This window comes from Dromiciops gliroides, chromosome 3, assembly GCF_019393635.1.
Source record: "Dromiciops gliroides isolate mDroGli1 chromosome 3, mDroGli1.pri, whole genome shotgun sequence".
Classification (NCBI taxonomy): Eukaryota; Metazoa; Chordata; class Mammalia; order Microbiotheria; family Microbiotheriidae; genus Dromiciops; species Dromiciops gliroides.
In genome coordinates this window covers 427,915,224-427,935,740 of record NC_057863.1, presented here as the reverse complement: position 1 = coordinate 427,935,740, position 20,517 = coordinate 427,915,224, and the positions used below count along the sequence as shown (strand labels likewise).

The 20,517-nt window shown below is 36.1% G+C and overlaps 1 protein-coding gene and 1 pseudogene across 1 annotated transcript; one reads left to right on the top strand and one right to left on the bottom strand.

The window, feature by feature from the left end:
- Positions 1 to 3,323: 3,323 nt before the first annotated feature.
- On the top strand, positions 3,324 to 3,422 carry LOC122752265 (annotated as a pseudogene).
- Positions 3,423 to 5,569: 2,147 nt separating this feature from the next.
- LOC122748959 (60S ribosomal protein L22) lies at positions 5,570 to 6,050 on the bottom strand. The gene has a single exon (XM_043995055.1). The coding sequence runs from the start codon at positions 6,030 to 6,032 to the stop codon at positions 5,646 to 5,648; it is 387 nt and encodes a 128-aa protein (XP_043850990.1). The 5' UTR covers positions 6,033 to 6,050; the 3' UTR covers positions 5,570 to 5,645.
- Between the last annotated feature and the right edge of the window lie 14,467 nt (positions 6,051 to 20,517).

The window sequence follows — 20,517 nt, the reverse complement described above, 5'->3', positions numbered from 1 at the left end:
TATTGCAGATTATCTGTATACCCCAGGGTTACTCTGTTCCTGGCTTTTAAAAACAATTTATGAGGTGTTTTTTCTAGCTGTCAACTTGATAGTAATCAAGAGGAAGGGTCAAGAGCTGAAAAGTCTTATTCATGCCTTGGCTCATGACATTGCAAACTTTTAAGAAGAAGTACTGGGGAAGCGTGGAGTTCTCTCTGATTTTTAGTCAGTCGGTCAATAAGTATTTGCTAAGTGTTTACAATGTGCCAGGCACTGTGCTAAATACTGTGGATACAAAGAAAGGCTATTCCCCATGCTCCTAGGCTTTATTCTTTAATAATTTACAATCTAATGGGGAGACAGCATGCAAACAACTATGTATAAGCAAGTTATATACAGGACAAATTGGAAGTAATCAATGGAAGGAAGACTAGAATTAAGGAGGATTAGGAAAGACTTCCTATAGAAGATGGGCTTTTAGCTGGGATTTAAAAGAAGCCACGAAAGCCAGGAGGCAGAGATGGGGAGGGAGAACATTCCAGACATAAGAGACAGTCAGTGAAAATGCCTTGATTAGGAAGATATTATGGTATTCTAGGCACAACATGAAGGCCACTGGATCACTGGATCAAAACACAAGTAGTAGCGGATAAGGTACAAGAAGACAGAAAAGGTAGGGAATACAAGGATAGTTTATGAAAGACTTTGAATGTCAGAGAACTTTATATTTGAACCTGGAGATGAAAGGTAGCCACTCAAATTTACTGAGTAGGAGGTTAACATGGTCAGATCTGGGTTATAATAAGATTGCTTTGACAGCTGAATGAAGGATAAAATGGAGTGGAGAAGTGGCTTGCTATTGGGAAATCAACCAATAGGCTGTTGAAGTGGTCCAGATGTGAGGTGATAAGGGCCTGCAGGATGGTCGCAATGTCAGAAGAGAAAAAAGGCATATTTAAGAGTTGTTATAAAGATTAGAAGACCATTTTCCCCCTTCTTTCTTTCCAGATACATTGCCTCATTGGCCCAGGGAGTGTACTTAGTTTGGATATGTTGTTGTTGTTGTTTTCAGTAATTTCTTTTCTTTTTTCTTTTTTGGCTAGGCAATTGGGGTTAGGTGACTTGCCCAGGGTCACACAGCTAGTAAGTGTCCAGTGTCTGAGGCTGGATTTGAGCTCAGGTTCTCCAGGGCTGGTGCTTTATCCACTGCACCACCTAGCTGCCCCTGTTTTCAGTCATTTCTAACTCTTCATGGCCCCATTTGGAGTTTTCTTGACAAAAATACTGGAGAGATTTCCCATTTCCTTCTCCACCTCATTTTATAGATGAGGTAACTGAAGCAAAGAGTTAAATGACTTGTGCAGTGTCATATAGGTAGTAAGTGTTTGAAGCTAGATTTGAACTCAGAAAGATGAGTCTTCCTCACTCCATGCCCCAAGATCTATCCACTGTGCCACCTAGCTGCCCCAGTTTGTTTATACCCAATTAGAATTAGCCCTTGCATTCCCACCAGCAAAACCCTGCCTTTCTTGAGTTTGCTTTGTTTCAGTTAGCTTGAGTCATAAGACCATAATAAAGACCACTTAATAAAGCTGGAAGGGACTATGAAATGACTAAGTCACCTTCCCATGAAATAGAAAGAACATTCTTCCCTGTATGCTATACTTTACTCTGGGCATAGGAATAATAATAATACTAAGACAATATAAAATAAGATTATATCATGCAGTTTCACATGTTCTCAATTTCTCCTAGACTCAGGCAAACGACACAAAGTACCCAAGATGCTCCAAACTCAGAAGTTTGGAAATGCATAATTATTTTTTATTAGCTTCCCACTATTTTTTCTTCTGAGAGTGAGCAAAGCTTAATTCTCAACTGAAGTTTTACTCAGGCATATAGTAGAGCTGGTCATTAGCTGAAGACTCAGGAACTGTAGAAATGGGTTTTGGTCCCACTTCATGTCTTGGAAGGGGGACATGGAACCCTTTATGGGACTGAAGCTCATAAGGCTGGTGCATTTCTGTAAGATGCCCTGGATCTTCATGGACAACTGATTGTTGATGGAGAAGAGTTAATAGAATTGATGACAGATTCCTGTAAAGAAGAGCTGGCTGACACCATCTCATCTTGGATTCTCTGAACTTGAACTCTTCAGTTCAAATTTCTGATGCCTGAGAGGGCATGTCACAAATTTCTTATTCTTTGATGGTGTCCATGACACCTCTTCCTCATCACCCCATTTTGTCACTTTTACTTGTACCTTTGTTCTTGACTCCAAAGATACAGTTACACATGGAGGATGAGGGTATGAAGAGTAAGCTACTGTCAATCACTCTCTCTAGACATAAGCAGCTTCTTTTCAAAACTGTCTCCATTTTTTTCTCATTGTCAATCAAATAGGGCTATACATGGGAATTATATGTTATGGGGATCCCATTAATTGTTATGAATAAGGTACAAATATAAGTAACTGGGAGAAAGGCAATAGCAGGGACTCTAACTGACACCTAATCATCCTTAAATGGGACAGTATCCATAAAGACCCTAGCAAAGCTATAGCCAATAAGATAAGACAATATTTTTGTCTTTCCAGTATATGAGAAATTAAATTTTTTTTTTTTAGTGAGGCAATTGGGGTTAAGTGACTTGCCTAGGGTCACACAGCTAGTAAGTGTTGTGTCTGAGGCCGGATTTGAACTCAGGTCCTCCTGACTCCAGGGCTGGTGCTCTATCCACTGCGCCACCTAGCTGCCCCCTACATGAGGAATTTTAAAAAAGGTCTTTGGAAAAAAATATTATTTTGTCTAAAAACTGTTATCCTCTCCATTCTATGTTCATTTTTTTTAGATTTAAAATTGTTCCAATAAGAAACATCACTCAAGGAGCAGACAGGGTTAGGAAGTTGTTGTGAGCAGGTCTTTCTCACCAACTTCGTATAGTCCTTAATGGAAACAAGTGCTTCCTCCTTGTTAAAAATACCTGAGTCACAGAGCTGTGAAAGAGAGTCCATATGCATATGCTTTGCTGTGAAGCAGGATAGCCAGAGATGGGAATGAGGTGTTATAAGCATGAGCAACTTAATGTGACTGGGCTAAACCAAGCTATGGAAACAGCAGGGTTGTCTCTGCTGCCATGTTGAGAAGCATCGTCTGGTTCAGTCTGGAGAGAACATGTGGACAGGGGCAGCAGATGCTCTTGTCTGTGGGACAGGAAAGAAGCAGGGAAAAGCTCCAGGGAAGCTGCACTTTTTAGACTTAATAGAGAGCTAACGCATTTTTTAGACCTTGCTTAGATAAGGTAATTAAGCTAATTGAGAAACTGACCCAGCGACTTCTTATCACATATCACATATACTAAATAAAATTGGAACGATACAGAAAAGATTAGCATTTCCCTGGCTTAAGGATGACTTGCAAGTTTATGAAGCATTTTGTATTTTTCAAATGCAATAATAATCAGAGAAATGGAAATTAAAACAATTCAGAAGCATCACACTTAACTCATCAAAATAACAAAGATAGTTAAAAACAATAAAATTCAAAGTTATCAGGTATATGGGGAAACAGGAAACTCTAGAATATTGCTGGTGGAATTGTAAATTGATGCAATCATTTTGGAGGTAAATCTTATTATATGAAACAAGAATTACAAAACTAATCATAAATTTTGACCCAGTGATTCCACAATTAGGACTGTACCTAAGAATGTTATTAAAAAGGGAAATAAAACTTATCTTTACAAAAGTATTACTAGTGTCTTTATTTGTAATAATAAAAAACCAGAAACAACCTGTATGTGCAATGATTGGAGAATGGCTGAATAAATTGTGGTATATTAATGAAACAGACTATAATTATGTTGTAAAAGGACAAAAATAAGGAATACAAAGAAATATGGAAAGTTGTATATAGAATGATACCACGCAGGAAGAGTCACATACACATTCCTAGAACTATCTAAAAAGAATGGCAGCAGTAAAATTTTTAAGTACATGAAAGAAAAAAGAGAACGAGAGAGATGCACAGGGTGAATAGTTTTTTGTTGTTATATAATTGTTTGCATTTTTAAAAAAGCTGAAATATAAACAGTTTGTTGTTTAAGGTTTTATTCCTCATTTTGTTTGTTTATTATTGGAATTTGTAAGGATTGTTATTGTTTAAAATAAAAATTATTTAAAGAGAGAAAAGTTGACCTAGTTGTAGGAATGCTTTAAAAAATGTTTAAAACATTTAAAATAAATATATTATTGATACTTTTAACCATTTTTGTTACATCCCAATGACTTCTATGCTACATAGATCTTTTTTTTTAAGTATTGTTACAGCAAACAAAGCAATGAATTGGCTATGTCTGACCATGCATGCCTCATTCTATACCTATAAACTACCATCTCTCTGATGAAGGAGGGTCTTGTATAGCACCCTCTTCCCTCTGGAGTTAAGATTGGGCTTATCAGTGATTAGAGTTCTTTCTATTCAATATTGTTTTCCTTCGTGTTATTTTATTCATTGTGGAAATTGTTATCCTGGCTCTGCTCATTTCACTTTGCATCATTTATAAGGTTTTACTAAAATCGCTCTAAATACTCCTTATTATCATTTCTTATAGGCAGCTAGGTAGGGCAGTGGATAGAGTGTCTGATGTCAGGAAGACCTGGGTTCAAATTTGGCCTCAGATACTTACTAGCCGTATGACTGTGGGCAAGTCACTTTTTGCTTGTTTCCTCACCTGTAAAATGAGCTGGAGAAGCAAATGGCAAACCACATTAGTATTTCTGCCAAGAAATTCCCCAAAGGGGTAACAAAGAAGTCATACATGACTGAAAAATGGAAACAACAAAATGTCTTACAGAATATTAATATTCTATTATATTAATATACCATTATTTATCTATTCCCTGATTAATAGGCATCTACTTTTTTCCTAGTTTTTTTAATAACACAAAAAGTGATGCTACAAATATTTTTGTTTGTACGGAGTCTGAGTTTTTTGGGAATATGCCTAAAAGTAGCATCAGTGGGTCAAAGTGGATATACAAATCAGTGGCTTTTCTAGTATAGTATATACAGTATAGTATAGTAAAGTATAGTATAGTATAATTATTTTCCAGAGTCAGTCCATCAACAATTCATTAGTGTGCTTATCTTCCTATAAATACTCTAAACTTTACTGTTTTGTTTTATTTCATCTTTGCCAAACTGGTAAGCATAAGGCAAAGCCTTCCTCAGAGCTATTACAGACATTTCTCTTATCATTAGCATTTTGAGCATTCTTTTATGTGATTGTTTTTAGTTTACATTTTTTCATTTCAAAACTGTTTGTCAATATCCTTTGATCACTTATCTGTTGGGAGAATGACTCTAGTTTTTAATATGGCTATATCAACTCCTTATATATTTTGGATATCTAATCTAAGTCAGATATATTCATTATTAAGAATTTTGTCCCCCTACCCCAAACAGATTCTCTTCTTATTCTAGTTGCAATGATTGTGTTCATGAAACACCTTATTACTTTTTTGTAATCAAAATCATCTATTTTATCTTTTGTAATCACTTCTAGCATACATTTTATTTTATTTTATTTATTTATTTTATTTTATTTTTTTTTGGTTTAGGTTTTATTCAATATCATATACAAAACGTTTCCAGACCCAAGAGGGTTTAATCCTCCTCCTCTTCCTCCTCTTCATCCTGGTTGATCTGGAAGTACCGTAATTCGTAACTCTCCTTGCTATTGGCCACCACTCGGAGCCAATCCCGAAGATTGTTCTTCTTTAAGTATTTCTTTGTCAGGTACTTCAAATACCTTTTAGAAAATGGCACCTCTGAAGTCACGGTGATCTTACTCTTGCTTCTCTCAATGGTTACGACTCCACCGCCAAGGTTGCCGGCCTTTCCATTCACTTTGATTCGTTCTTGTAAAAACTGCTCAAAATTAGCAGCATCCATAATCCCATCTTCCACAGGATGGGTACAATCCAGGGTAAATTTAAGGACTTGCTTCTTTTTTTTGCCGCCTTTCATCACAGATTTCTTCACAGGAGCCATGATGATCGAGGAGGCAGAAAGGGCTAGCATACATTTTAAAAATTGGGTTCCAAAATCTTTCCCTTTCTCCCTGGGGTTCTTCAGAACTCTTTAAAGGAGTTAAGGGATCCCTAGTCTTCCCTTTGAGAAGGCAAGCAATATGATATTGATCATACAGGTGAAATCATATTAAATCATATTAACCATGTTGCAAAAAACCAAGAAACACAAAGAAAGTAAAAATAATATGCTTAATTTTGCACTCAGAGTTCATCAGTTCTCTCTCTGGAGGTGGCCAGCATTTTTCATCATGAGTCCTTTGGAATATCTTAGATCATTGTCTTGATCAGAGTAGCCAAGTCATCCCCAGTTGTTCATTAATAATCACATCTAATTTGTCCAGCTTTGTACTCTTTTCCTAGCCATAGGTTGCATGAAATACCTTTTTCTGTTCTCTTTGAGTTTTTTTTTTATGACACTCAAATTTACAAAATACTCAAATGGATTTGTGATTTCATCGATTTGAATGCTCTCTCCAGAGAAACAAAAAGAAAAACCCTCCCATATCTTCCTATCCTATGTGACTATTCTTGATGTTCTTCTATAGATTCTTCCTTCCCAAAGCTTACCTGTCTAACAAAAGTGGCAAAGTAGGATTCAAATCTAGTTTTCCTGAAATTTTTTTGGGCAGGGCAATGAGGGTTAAGTGACTTGCCCAAGGTCACACAGCTAGTAAGTGTCAAATGTCAGAGACTGGATTTGAACTCAGGTCCTCCTGAATCCAGGGCCAGTGTTTTATCCACTGTGCCACCTAGCTGCACCCAGTTTCCTGATTTTTAATCCAGGACTTTTCCCACCACACTTTTCTCATGGAGCTTATGTCAAAGATAAAGAGGAAAATTTCTTTGATATTCCTAATCCCAGACTCTTCCTGTAAATTACTTTTATTTACTTACAATGTTTTCTCTTCAGCATTTTCAGATACCTTTGACAATATGCAAAGCCACAGTCAATTATCTGCTATCTTGTCTGATTTTTGAAATTATACTAATTTAGATGTTTGTTTCCAGTAGCTTTAAGTATTTATATTATTTATATTTAGCCAAATGAAGACTCTTTGAGGATAGGGATTTTTTTTGGACCCTGGTAGGTATAGGTGGCAGTACTCATACAATACTCACATATTATGTAACTTATGCTCCTTTCCCTCACTTCCACTCTGGAATTCTTAATGAAGTGAATACAATGAGTACTCAATGACCAGGTGAATCTCACCTAGACAATTATGAATAATTTACCAGCATTCCTGGCTAGGGCAGCATTGATTTTGCTTAAGCTATCAATTGTTTCAGATTGTTATTAAGTCCTACATTATATGAAATGTTTCATACCGGGAAGAGGGTGCATTTTTCCTTTGTCCTTTTTTTTTTTTTGGTGATAGACTTGATTATGATAATTGCAACGTTAAGTTTAATTTTTTTTGGCTATTGTTGTTAGAGTAGCTTTTCTATTTATTGTTGTAGTCATTGTGTATTTTGTTTTCTGGTTCTACCTATTGCACTTTGCCACAATTCATCTAGGCCTTTTTATTCTTCTCTGTGTTTTTCACATCGAAGGGATAATATATAATAGAAAAGGATAACTAGTAATATACACAAATAAATAATGGAGAACAATTTGAAGCTAGGAGGCAATGTTAATAAAGTTTTTCAAGAAAGGGTTAAATAATTTCTGAATTATCTGGCAAGGCAATACTCATAATGAAAGTATATCTCCTGAAATTTTTGACTCATTTTTTCCCTTAGGGTTGCACTTTAAATATCTGCATTTCCCTTAATTACAGTTATCTATATTTGAATTTCTATTTGCCATCATACACTTACAAGGACATAAGAAATATGATAACCTGATATGAGGCCTAGATGCAGTATATAGCTTTTCTTTTTTTTATTCTGATAACATTTAGTGCCAATAAAAAGCAGTATTTCTCTTCAAGGGCAACATCCTGGCTGTAGAGAAGCTTATTTTCCTCTGTTTTGTAGAAGCTCATTATAGGGAGCTATGTCAAAACACTTAAAGTGAACATGAATTTTTTTAACCTTCAATGAATGAGTGTGATAATCAACTTCGAGTGGCAAGCAAATCCTAAAGTGAACGAACAGAGAGGTGCCATCTATCAATGTCATCTTTTTGTTGGTGCTATTGTCATCCTCAGTTAAACCAATGGAGAGGCTTTAGTTATAAGCCAATACTGAGCGTCTCTTTTGACTTAATTCAAATATATTATATGATGAGTGATGAATGCATAAGTGATGTTAAATGGAGCTGGTGTTTCTTTGCATCTCAGCAGAAGATAGTCTTTGTTTATCATTAGCATTGACATCAAGCGAAGTCAGGTGGGGGAAAGGGCTTTGAAACACCTCATGTCTGGTCTAAAGCAACAGTCAGGCAAGGCATTTTGAGGCTTTTGAGTCAAAGTTTTTGGACACCTGACATAATTTATAGTAAAAGCAGGTTCCCAAAGTAATTTATTGCTGGGTCAACCCAAGAAAAGACTAGAAGGCCAGAAAGGCTAGTTGAAAATGCTCTGGATTTAGAGCCAGTAAGTACCTTTGCTACTTACTGTGTTGTCTTGGGCAAGTCATTTCATCTCTCTCCATCCCAGGGTCTTCGTTTGTAAAATGAAAGATTTGGATCTTTGAGATCCCTTTATGATTTAATCCTAGGAATAAAGATTTCTTTTAACATGGATTTGATATCTTTCAACTTAAGCTGTAACTCCTGGAAGCAGTTTATGATTTTTTGTTTACCAGAGGGATATATTGCTTGAGGGAAAAATTAATAAAGTGCACATTTATAGATGGGGAAACCAAGTCTTGCTCAATGTACCATAGGTAGTAAATAGCAGAGTGAAGATTTGAACTCAAGTAGTTTGATTCCAAACCCAGCCTTCTTTATACTCTACCATGGCTGCCCCACTTCAGTAAGAATTTATTTAGTTTTTACTTTGTTCAAGATACTGGACCTAGCCTCTTCCATGATGAATATTGAGGGCATACAATGTATGGAAGCTCAGCTCCCTTCTTCATTCCTCAAAAGTTCTTAGGATCAATTGCTGACTCTGGTCCCGAAAAGAAATATTCCAACTCCTTATTAAGGCACCCTCCGTCTGTAATCTTGATCTCATTCTCCCTAATTTTCTCCAGGACCTAGGTTCAGAAGAAGTTCATTTTCTCTTACATATCTCCAATTTCTCCCTCTTCACTGGGGTATTTCCATATGCTGGCCATAGAAAGCAGCTTAGCTTAAATACTTCTATTGTGAAAACTGCCCTCTGTTAGACTGGCAACTAGGTGGTGTAGTGGACAAATAGAGCAATGGATTTGAAGTCAGGAAGATCTACATTTGAATTCTGCTTTAGACACTAGATGTGTGAACCTGGGCAAGTTGCTTAATTATTCCAGCTTCAGTTTCTTCATCTGTAAAATGAGGATGATAATAGCAGCTACCTCATAGCTTTATGGTGAGCAAGCACCAAATATTATATATATATATATATATATATATATACACACACACACACACACACACACACACACACACACACATATGTATAAATGTTTTGCAAATCTTAAAATTTTATATAACTGTTTTCTTTTATTATTATTACACTTGAAGGGAGGGAACATGGGCTCAAGTTTCTCTCCCTTTCAAGTTCTATTTTTTTTTTTTGAGCCAAGGAAGGTTAGGCTTTATGCAAGGGAGAACATACTGCAGTTTTTCTCCTTTGCTTCTGTAACCACAAGATGCTCCATTTTTAAAGCTGTGCAGAAGGTGCACCTAACTGTTGAAATCAGCTCACCATAAATGACTTTTAGGTGACTCTTAATTTCCAGTCTTGCCTTAGAAATTATCTATTCATTCCTCCTTACTTCAGCAACTACAAGCTTTCTCAATTTCTATATTCAGGAGTTTTGATACATATGTCCCCATCTCCATTTCCCCTTCCATGTTTGTCTGAATTATAAGAATCCATGGTACCGAAACACTTAAATCAGTTTTGTAGATGTTGTCTCCCAATGAGGCTGTTATCAGATCTCCAATCAGTGTGTGTTCTTTATCTCACAACTCTAAAAATATACTCAGCCTCCCCAATCATATAAAGTCTTAGCCCTTTCTATTCTATCAAACTACTGTCTCAATTTTCTTTATCCCTTCACTTTCTAGACTTGAAAAAGTCATCTAGACTTGATGCCTCCACTTCCTTGCTATATATATATTCTCTGCAAATCCTTAAAATTAGGCTTCTTCCTTTACCATTGCATAGCAAATGCTTTTTCAGGGGGTTACAACTAGTTCATGATCATGAAATCCAAGGTCTTTCAGTACTTATACCTCAATATTGCTTTAGCTTCTACAGAAGCCATTGTTACTTGTTTCTTACTGTATCTTCTCTTTTTTCTTTGAAATCAAAGATAGTACACTTTCTTGGTTCTTTTCTTCCCCCCACCAAAAATCTTTATTATTTTGTAATTATTTGCCATGAATTCACAGGGGATTGGTTCCAATAGGTTGGTGTGCTTCACAAAGTGTGCTTCTCTAGGTAGAGTAGGGAGATATTTCATTTGAAGTCAGGAGACCTTTACTTTTTTGGGGGGGGCAGAGCAATGAGGGTTAAGTGACTTGCCCATGGTCACACAGCTAGTAAGTGTCAAGTGTCTGAGGCTGGATTTGAACTCAGGTCCTCCTTAATCCAGGGCTGGTGCTTTATCCACTGCACCACCTAGCTGCCCAAGATCTTTACTTTTGATAATTTTTCTTTACATATTCTAGAAAACTATATCTTCTCTTAGAGTTCTCAATATGTTTAATTCACTAATTATTTCTCTTGGCTTGAATCTTACTCTTAACTTTGCCTACATTAAGCTGAGTATCATTATAGACCTGTCTAGTCTTGTCATAGTCAAAATTTATGGGTGATTCCTTACTGAACTGTGATCATATTTTTGATAACAATATCATCCTTATAGATTCACATATTACATATACCATGTTTGTGAAAGATCCCTCAGAACACGTATCACGTCACTCTCCTCTTTCCTTTTGTGTTAGTTATTTTGGCAAATCACCAAAATGATCTTTATTGAGCCTAAACAAATATCATCAGAAGGAAATAAGATGCTGTAAGGCAGAGGATGGTGAAGAAAACTTGGGAGCTTTTGGTACCTGGATGCTAGCCTAAAGGAAGCAGGTAGTCCCTAGTATATTATTTATGAAGCATTACATCTCTTGGGTTTTTTTCTACTTCTCTAACTACTTTTTCTCTGCCCTTGTTTTCTAGCTCCTCATTCTCTTCTAGATTCTATTGTAGGTATTCTTCAAGTGTTTGTTCTTATCCTTTTTACTTTCTTCCTTAGCAATACCATTTACTTCCTTGGCTTTAATTACCACCTTCTATATAATTGACTCCTAAATCTGTCTTTCCTGTCTTAACCTCATTTCTGAACTCTAGACTCATATTTACTTATCTATAGGATACCTCTATCTGGATGTTCCATAGGTACCTCAAATCCTGCATTTCCCATACTGAACCCATCATCTATCATCTTTATTCCTAAACATGCTCCTCCTTATGACTTTACTTTTTCTTTCTGTAGAACCACCATTCACCATTTCCTATGTTCATAAACTTGGGATTATCTTTTATTCTTTCTCTCTTGTGCTTCTTTTATTGCAGTCTTTTCAATTCTACTCTTGCAATACCTCTTCCATCTATTTCTTCTGTCACTACCTCCATACAAAGATTGAACTACTTGAAATAGTCCCTGGTGGGCCTCTCTATTTTCACATTTCTCCTTTTCCAATTTTCCCTTCATACTATTTCTAGAATAATTTTCTTCTACATAGAACTCATTATGTCACCACTCGGCTAGAATATCTTTGGTAGATCCCTATTGCCTACTTAGTAAAGTTCAAATCCTTTTGCCTGGAGTTTAAGGCTCTCTAAAATCTGATACTAACCCACTTTTCCAGCTTTACTTCATCTTATTATTATTTAATTCATATTCTTCTTCTCTATGTACTTTATTCTCCAACCAAACTGGATTACCTATATGTCCTAGTATAGATGGGGGAAGAAGAATGTAAATTCATCACACTCTCATTTCTCTATGTTTGCTCATGATATTATTTCACCTTGATTGTATATATTCTATAAAGATTAACCCAGATAGTGTCTCCTTCAATTAAACTTCCCTAATTGCCCTACTGACATTCCCTGTGAGAGGCAGATGATACTTTGTTTTTGCCCCTCAGTCATTCATTCACTAATCATTTAAATGTATTATAGGTATCAACATCTGTGTTGTATCTACTTTTCAGACTACAGTTTCTATGAAGACAGGTAATGGGTCTTATCTAAACTTTGTTCCTCCCCCTATTCCCTCAACACTTAGCAGAGTTATATTATACCCTTGTCATTATTCTTATTCCTGTTGTTAGTACATAACTAGAGCTTAATAAACACCTTGTCCATTCTATTCCATCTCAATCCCCAACATCTAGTACAATGCTTTTTAGCAGATGCTTAAAACTGGCTTGTCTAATATATTGATGTCTTTAGGTGATACATTAAATTTACATATTTTAAAGTACCTGAATTGGGGCAGCTAAGTGTCACAGTGGATAGAACATTGGCCTCAGACACTTGACACTTATTAGCTCTTTGACTCTTGGCAAGTCACTTAACCCCAATTGCCTCACCAAACAAACAAACAAACAAAACAATAAAGTATCTGAATTAACTATATGTTAAAGTGCAGAAAGAATAGGTGGCTATAATTGCTGAGTCACTATTAATGATCTATGAAAATCTTGAGAATGGGATAGATGTTCCAGGCAAGGATTGTGGTCAATTCTGTCAGAGAAGGAAGTGAAGGTGAAGAGGATGGACAAAGATGGGGAGGAATTCAGAAGTATGGGGTAGGGGAAAAGATACGAATGGTCATGGAAATGACCTATTTTTTTTTAAAGAGGGATAATAGAGGGGCAGCTAGGTGGCACAGTGGATAGAACACCGGCCCTGGAGTCAGGAGTACCTGAGTTCAAATCCGGCCTCAGACACTTAACACTTACTAGCTGTGTGACCCTGGGCAAGTCACTTAACCCCAATTGCCTCACTAAAAAAAAATTAAAGGGGGATAATAGAATGGTAGATCAAGGGATTCCATAAATAAAATTTACCTGGATTTTAGAAAGGCATCTTTCAAAGTCTCATATTATTTTCATGGAAATGGTGAAGAAATGTGGACTAGATGATAACTAGTGGACTCCAAACTGGTTAATGATTAGACCCAGAGTTAGTCATGAAGACCACTAAATGGTAGGTGTAAACTTGCAGGGAAGTCTTTAGGGTAGTACCTCAGGAATCTCTTCTTGGCTTGATGCTATTCAAGAGAGTTAATGAGCATGTCTTAGTACATGTCTCAAATGATCTCTTTAACATAACTTTTTTGATAGCTCTTTCAAAGCTATTTCTTGAACATGGCTAAAAATTTTCCATTGCTTTTTTCTCCCTTTCTAAACACTTTAAATATCTTTGACTATAAAGAACAATAGAGCAAAGTTTTAAAAATCAATGTTAAAATTTGTTTTTACATGTAATTTGGGGAAAATAAAGTTCTAAACAAATGGAAAAATTAAAACAAAACAAAATAGAACAATAAAAACAAAATTAAAGTGATTTTCTTGTATCAATCAATTTAATAATCTGTGGACCCCAAATTTGTCCTCTACTAAAATCTTCCTCTGATGCCTTAGTTATTTTGTGCAGGCGATCCTGAATTCTGAATAGTCATCCCAATGGAGTTCCAACTTCCATTTATCCCAGGAAAAAGGCACATAATAACAAAGTTAAATTCTCCCTCCCCCCAATATACCCCAAGGCATTTCCAATCATATCAAGGGATGGCAATAAAATTTTAGAGCAAAAGTTATTTATGTATATCATATGTTTGTTATAAAAGCCACTTAGCACCTTTTCAGGATAGCACATTTGTGATATACTAGAATAGCACACTTGGATATACTAGGGAAAGGGGGAAGACTTTCATATACAACCATTCTCTGATACAGTTATTGTTTCCTCTACATTTTTTGCATTTGAAACACCATACTCACAAACACATACCATCCTGTCACATCTCTTAATGAGTTGCATTGTGCTTGACTTGGAGTTAGGAGAACTCTGGTTTAGAATACCAGATTTGAAACTTAATAGTTATGCAACCTTGAGCAAGCCTTTTGACATCTCCATGCCTTAGCCTCCCCACTTAAACATTGGAGTTAATATTTCATTTGCCATTCTTTGTATCTCTAGCAAAGGTGTGGCACATAGTTGATACTGAATAAATGCTTGTTGACTATTGTGAGAGTTAAATGAGATTAGGTATTTCAAGTACTTGATAAATAATATAACCTAATATATATCAGTTGTTATTACTATGTGTTTATCTCAATTTCTGGCCAAAAATTGTGAGAAGAGGTTATTGAGTAGCAGCAGATAGCACCCAAATATCTCAACACATTGATTAGGAAGTGTGCTGTCATATATCATATAGTCCCTATTAGTCTGGTGAAATGCCTTGACTAAGGGGAATAAGATAGTGACATATTGATATTTTTTATTTTTCTATGAATCCTTACTTGTAATTATAGTAACAATATTTGGGGATCCACCCTCAGGAAGATGGCCAAAGTGCGCTTAGTGAATTGTGACTCTAAGGTGCAAAAGTAATTTGATCCCTTGCTCAAGACTAGGCTGAAATGTAGTCTTGATGGACCCTTGGGTGTGTCTTTCTGCTTAGTTCAGCCAGTGTTGAGGACCTGGGAGCACATCTTCTTGAAGACAGGGGTTTAGAGCAACAGAGCAAGTGAGTATAGGATGAAGAGTCATAGAGTATAAGACCAGAGAGCAAGATTTACTTTGATTATTCCTACATTACTCTTCTGGATGATGGAAAGCATCTGAATAGCCCAAAGCTCAAAGGTCATAGAAGAGCATTATATAATGAATTAGATAGTCCTCAGTATTAAAGTTACTCCTGGGTACTAAGGACTTGAGATTGTGATACCACGAAGTGAAAAAAATAGGCCTCCTTTACTCCATAATCTTACTCTTTTTCCCCACTAGGAAGACCAAGTCTAAACTGCCTGGTGCCAATTTTGGATTTCTAGATGCTATCATTTTCCCTTGATTTTTCTATGGGGAAGAGCCCACAGAGATTCCTTTACTCCACCTTTTTCCTTGATCTCTAATCAAAGTATACTAACTTCTTAGGCAATTAGAGAAGATTTACTATCTGGAGAACTACAAAAAAAAATGCAATGATAGAGGCAAGACCGGAATAACAAATGTAAAGTTTAATGTTTAACAGTTTATAAAAGATTTATATTTTAATCTTTGTCTTCTACTAGTTATAGGATATTTGCCTAGTTTTTTAAAGCTCTGTCACTTTTTTTGTGGGGCAATGAGGATTAAGTGATTTGCCCAGGGTCACACAGCTAGTAAGTGTCAAGTGTCTGAGGTCAGATTTGAACTCAGGTCCTCCTGAATCCAGGGCTGGTGCTTTATCCACTGTACCACCTATCTGCCCTTAAGCTCTATCACTTCTAAATTTTTCTTATTCTGGGTCTAGTCCTAATTCAATGACCATGAAGGTACCTGGCCAAACTGACTCTTCCTAGTCCTCTAGAATTTAATTTTCCAGCCCTTAATCTGATAGATGGCTAGACAACAATTTTCCTCTGATAGTTCCTGCAGCTCAGTCCATGGCCCAAGAAAGACTATCATATCTCCCAATCCCACTATCCCAATTCCCAGAGAAAAAAATGACTTTTTCCCCTATTTGTAGTCTAATACTATTTCCTCTTAGCTTTTGGCTACAGAACTTTTAATCCTCTAAGGATAAAACCACTCAAATTTTTTTTTTTGATGGGGAGGAATAAGACAAGTTGTTGATTATCTTTTTTCTATTCTGGATTCATCAAATGGCAGCACTAAGATGCTTCATGTGAAAATGCATGGCTCAAAGCCCAATGAAAATTTTTAAAAAAGTGTCCGGCAGTTACTTTCTGGCTTTCCATATATTATATGTGAAGGGTGACCTTCAGAAGCTAATAGTACATATTGACTAAAGCTTAAGTCTGTTGTTCCTCTCCCATAGCTCTGTACACACTCCTATTTGGTTGTTGTTCTTTGGAATTTTGGCCAAGAAGTAATTTATTTTAATTTATCAAGAAAGACAAGTAGAGTAGGCTTTAGGATTCTGGCCATTTTTGTTGATGTTGTTATAAAGTATGTCAACTCTTTATATAAATTATATTAATGTTTCTTTGGTCTTTAGGTTAGTTGTAGGACACTAGAAATATGTACCTAACTCTACTTCCTTGAAGGTAATAGTAGCTCCCACTGATATGGTTGACAGCTGTCTTTTCCTTCTAAAGATCTTATGAGGGAAGTAGTGCTATTATTATTAGCCCTATTTTACAGATGAGGAAAAAGTGAGGCACAGGTGAGGTGATGTATCCACAGTCACTCATCTAGCAAGTAGCAGCGCCAGGACTTGAACTTAAATCTTTAAACTACAAACCCAGCACTCTTTCTATTACATTATCCCATGCTGACAGATGAAATAGTCAGAATACTAGATGTAGACATCTTTCTCCTGGCGCACTGCCAATCTTTGGTGCTCTATGTAATTTTGAGTTCTCATGTCCTAAGTTATCAAGCATTCCAATTTCTCTGGGGCACTAAAGTGCACACATTTATTTCCTGGAGATTTTAACCTATGATTTGGCTCATTTCCTTATCATTAAATCTCTCCTGCAACAGTACATGGTGCCTCCAGCTGAAAACCAAGTCAGACTTCCTCTGAAAATAAAGGAAGGGATTCCCAAAGGTGTCTGTTCTAATAAAGGCAGTAATGCACCTAATTAGCAATTTTCTTTTAGGAAATGAAGTCAGTGGCAGGGTTAGTGGCCTCCTTTCTGACTTGACAATGGATTATATCTGCTGTAAACCAAAGAGAAAACCAGAATAAACTGCTTCTACTTTGTTCTCTGATGAAACTGCCTTATATGGAATCTTTGTCTAAATAACAACTCACTTTTAAGCAGCACTTTAGAGCTTGTACAGAGCACTTTGCTCACAGCAACCTGAGCTGTAACTAGGACAGAGCAGATAGTGCTCTGTCCCATGGTGCTGACATCTGGTACAGGTCACATCTACTCCCCTTTGTGCTACAATTATGACACCCACTCACTCCCATGTCTCACTGAATTATGCTATGTTCTACCATATCTTCCCTCTTCTTCCCTTCTCTCTCCAACTAGGTGAAAGGATTCCAAGCTATGACTCTGGTGAGTAGTATGCTTTTTTTTGTGGGGCAATGGGGGTTAAGCGACTTGCCCAGGGTCACACAGCTAGTAAGTATTAAGTGTCTGAGGCTGGATTTGAACTCAGGTCCTCCTGAATCCAGGGCCGGTACTTTATCCACTGCGCCACCTAGCTGCCCCCTATGCTTTCTATTTTACAAATAAGAAAACAGAGGCTTCTTTTAAAAAATAATATTTTATTTTCCCCCAATTGCATGTAAATTTTTTTTTGAACAATCATTAAAAAAAATGTTGAGTTCCAAATTCCTCCCCTACTTTTGTGCTCTCCCCACTTCCTGAGATGGTAAGCAGTTTGATATAGGTTACACATGTGCAAACATGCAAAACATATTTCCGTATTAGTCATATTGTGAAAGAAAACAGACCTAAAAATCCCAAGAATAAAATGAAGAAAGTGAAAACCAATATTCTTTGATCATCATTCAAACTCCATCAGTTCTTGGTCTGAAGGTAGATAACATTTTTCATCATGAGTCCTTTGGAATTGTCTTGGATCATTGTATTGCTGAGAATAGCTAAGTCATTTACAGTTGATCATTGCACAATATTGCAGTTGTGTACAGTGTTCTGTTTCTGCTCATTTCACTTGAAGCTAAGACTACTGGAATAAATTGTACCTGATCATTGAACTATTAAAACTGGGGATTGAACCTAGGTTTTATGAAACCAAATACATTGTTCAGTGGAGGAAACCATGCTCGTTAGTCGTTCAGACATTTACTTGTATTAAGAATGTATGGGGTAGCTAGGTGGTGCAGTGGATAAAGCACCGGCCCCGGATTCAGGAGAACCTGAGTTCAAATCCAGCCTCAGACACTTGACACTTAACTAGCTGTGTGACCCTGGGCAAGTCACTTAACCCCCATTGCCCTGCAAAAAAAAATGTATACTGAAAAGTTACCATTGAATTATATGAAAACATATATAAAACATACACACATAATGTATATAAAATGTATTTTTAGAATGTATACTTAGTCACTAAATGCTTCAAATGATTGGTTTACTTGCAAAATTGTATATTTGAGGTTTGAGAGATTTGTTGCAACATGGTGACATGTATTAAGATTTTCTTTGAGAATCAGTTTAATAGGAGTCCTCTTTTGTGTTTTGAATTATTAGAGAGTCAGTTTTGCATATGGGAACTTCCATCCATGATGCTGCAGTTCCTGTAGAAGAGAAAGTAGATAGGGGAAATGCTGTTCCTGTAATGAGGAAACTACTAATGGAGTTTGATTCTCCACCCTAATAAAGGAAATCTACGTAACAAGGGAAAAGTCACTATGCCTCAGTTTCCTCATGTATGAGATGGGAATTAGAATATTTCAATAGCCCTCTCACAGGAATTTTGTGAGGATAAATTTTAAATTTTAAATTTGTGAGGATAAATTCCTAAATTTCAAAGAGCTATGCTACAGTCATTCTAAAGTGCTCATGGAAACTCCATGTTGGCAAGTTATTACAGCAAAGAAAGTGTCACTTTAAGATGATGCTATAGAAGACTCCCAGAGTGTTAGTATACAGATTAAGGCTTTCTGTTGCATCTTTTCTCTGTTTTATGTGGAAACAAGAAATGCTTAGAGTATAGATGGCTTATTATTTTTTAAAAAAAATTCTAGAAACAGAATGGTGGCCATGTGTTCTTGTGAAATTTTTTTTCTGGAATTAATGCTCCAGTCCAGAATTTCCTTTCTGTTAGCCTTCTTAACTCAATTCAACAAGCATTTATTGAATACATACTGTGTATCAAGCTCTCTCTTAGACACTGGGGCACTAAAAGCTAAAACAAAATGGATGCTGACCTCAGGAAGTTTATATCCTATGGGGGAAAGTAACACATACACTGGCTAGTGAATTCAAGATAAGTACAGAATAACATTTCAAATAAGAACAGAACCAAAATATTTTTGATGAGGATAAGAGAAAGGAATATAAAAAAGTGGTGGTGGCGGACAGGAAGGTCTTCTGTATGAAGTGACTTTGAGCTGTGCTTTGAAGAAAGGTGGTGGGGAAGAGAGGGAACATCTGACAAATGGGGCCAGCATATGCATGGACAAAGAGATAAGATATTGGACGTCACTTTCTAGAAAAATAGAAAAAAATACCAGTTGAGTTAGAACATAGAGTATATGTGGGATAATAGTATGGGACCAATTGGGAAAGACAGATCAGAGACATATTACAAATGGATTTAAATGTCAGATGAAGTTCATGTCTTTTATTCCCCACTTAACTGTTTACTAATATTTACCAGAAACCCTTCCAAAGCAAATTATAAGAATATTCACTGGCAGACCTCTTAAGTATTCCTCATAGCGACCTTTGGGCAAGTCCTCATGGCTACCAATAGAAAGAATAATATAACCTATTTGTTTTGAAAGATAATATATAATTGCATGGACTACATATGAATTAATTGAATTCAAATTATATACAGAAGCAGTAGAAAACCAAGAGATACACAAAGAGCTGAGAAAATTCCAGCTCTGAGAGGAAGAAAAAAAAGAGTAAGATGAAGAAAAAATACCCCTTAGATAACAAAATAAACTTTAAATGTAGCTTGGTTTTTGAGAGATTAAATCGGTTTGGCAATATTCATTGACAAGAACATTTGTCCTAGATTGTCATCTCTGGTTAGACACTACTTACAATATTTTACATCTAACATAAAAGCTGGAATCTTTTGAAAGATATCTTTTGAAAGATAGTTGATTTTCTTTTTTGCAACAAGATACAAGTTACTTTAGCACTTCATAATAGAATAGAAAAATGATTCAGGTTTTGAAGATGAAAAGGATGCTGGGTAAAGAAAAAAAAATTTTTTTACAGATAAACCCTAACCTCACAGAAAAAGCAAAGTTTCACAAGAAGCTATTACCTTGTGATGAGTAATGTGTATTCCCAATAGAGTGCTACAAAATAGTTGATGAGCTTCCATGGTATCATAAACCACAAAATCAAAGTTCAAATCATTTGCTTGAACTTGTAATTGAATTTTCCCAGATGTGATTTAACATAGCAAAAGGAAAAAGGATAAAAAGTTTCAAACACA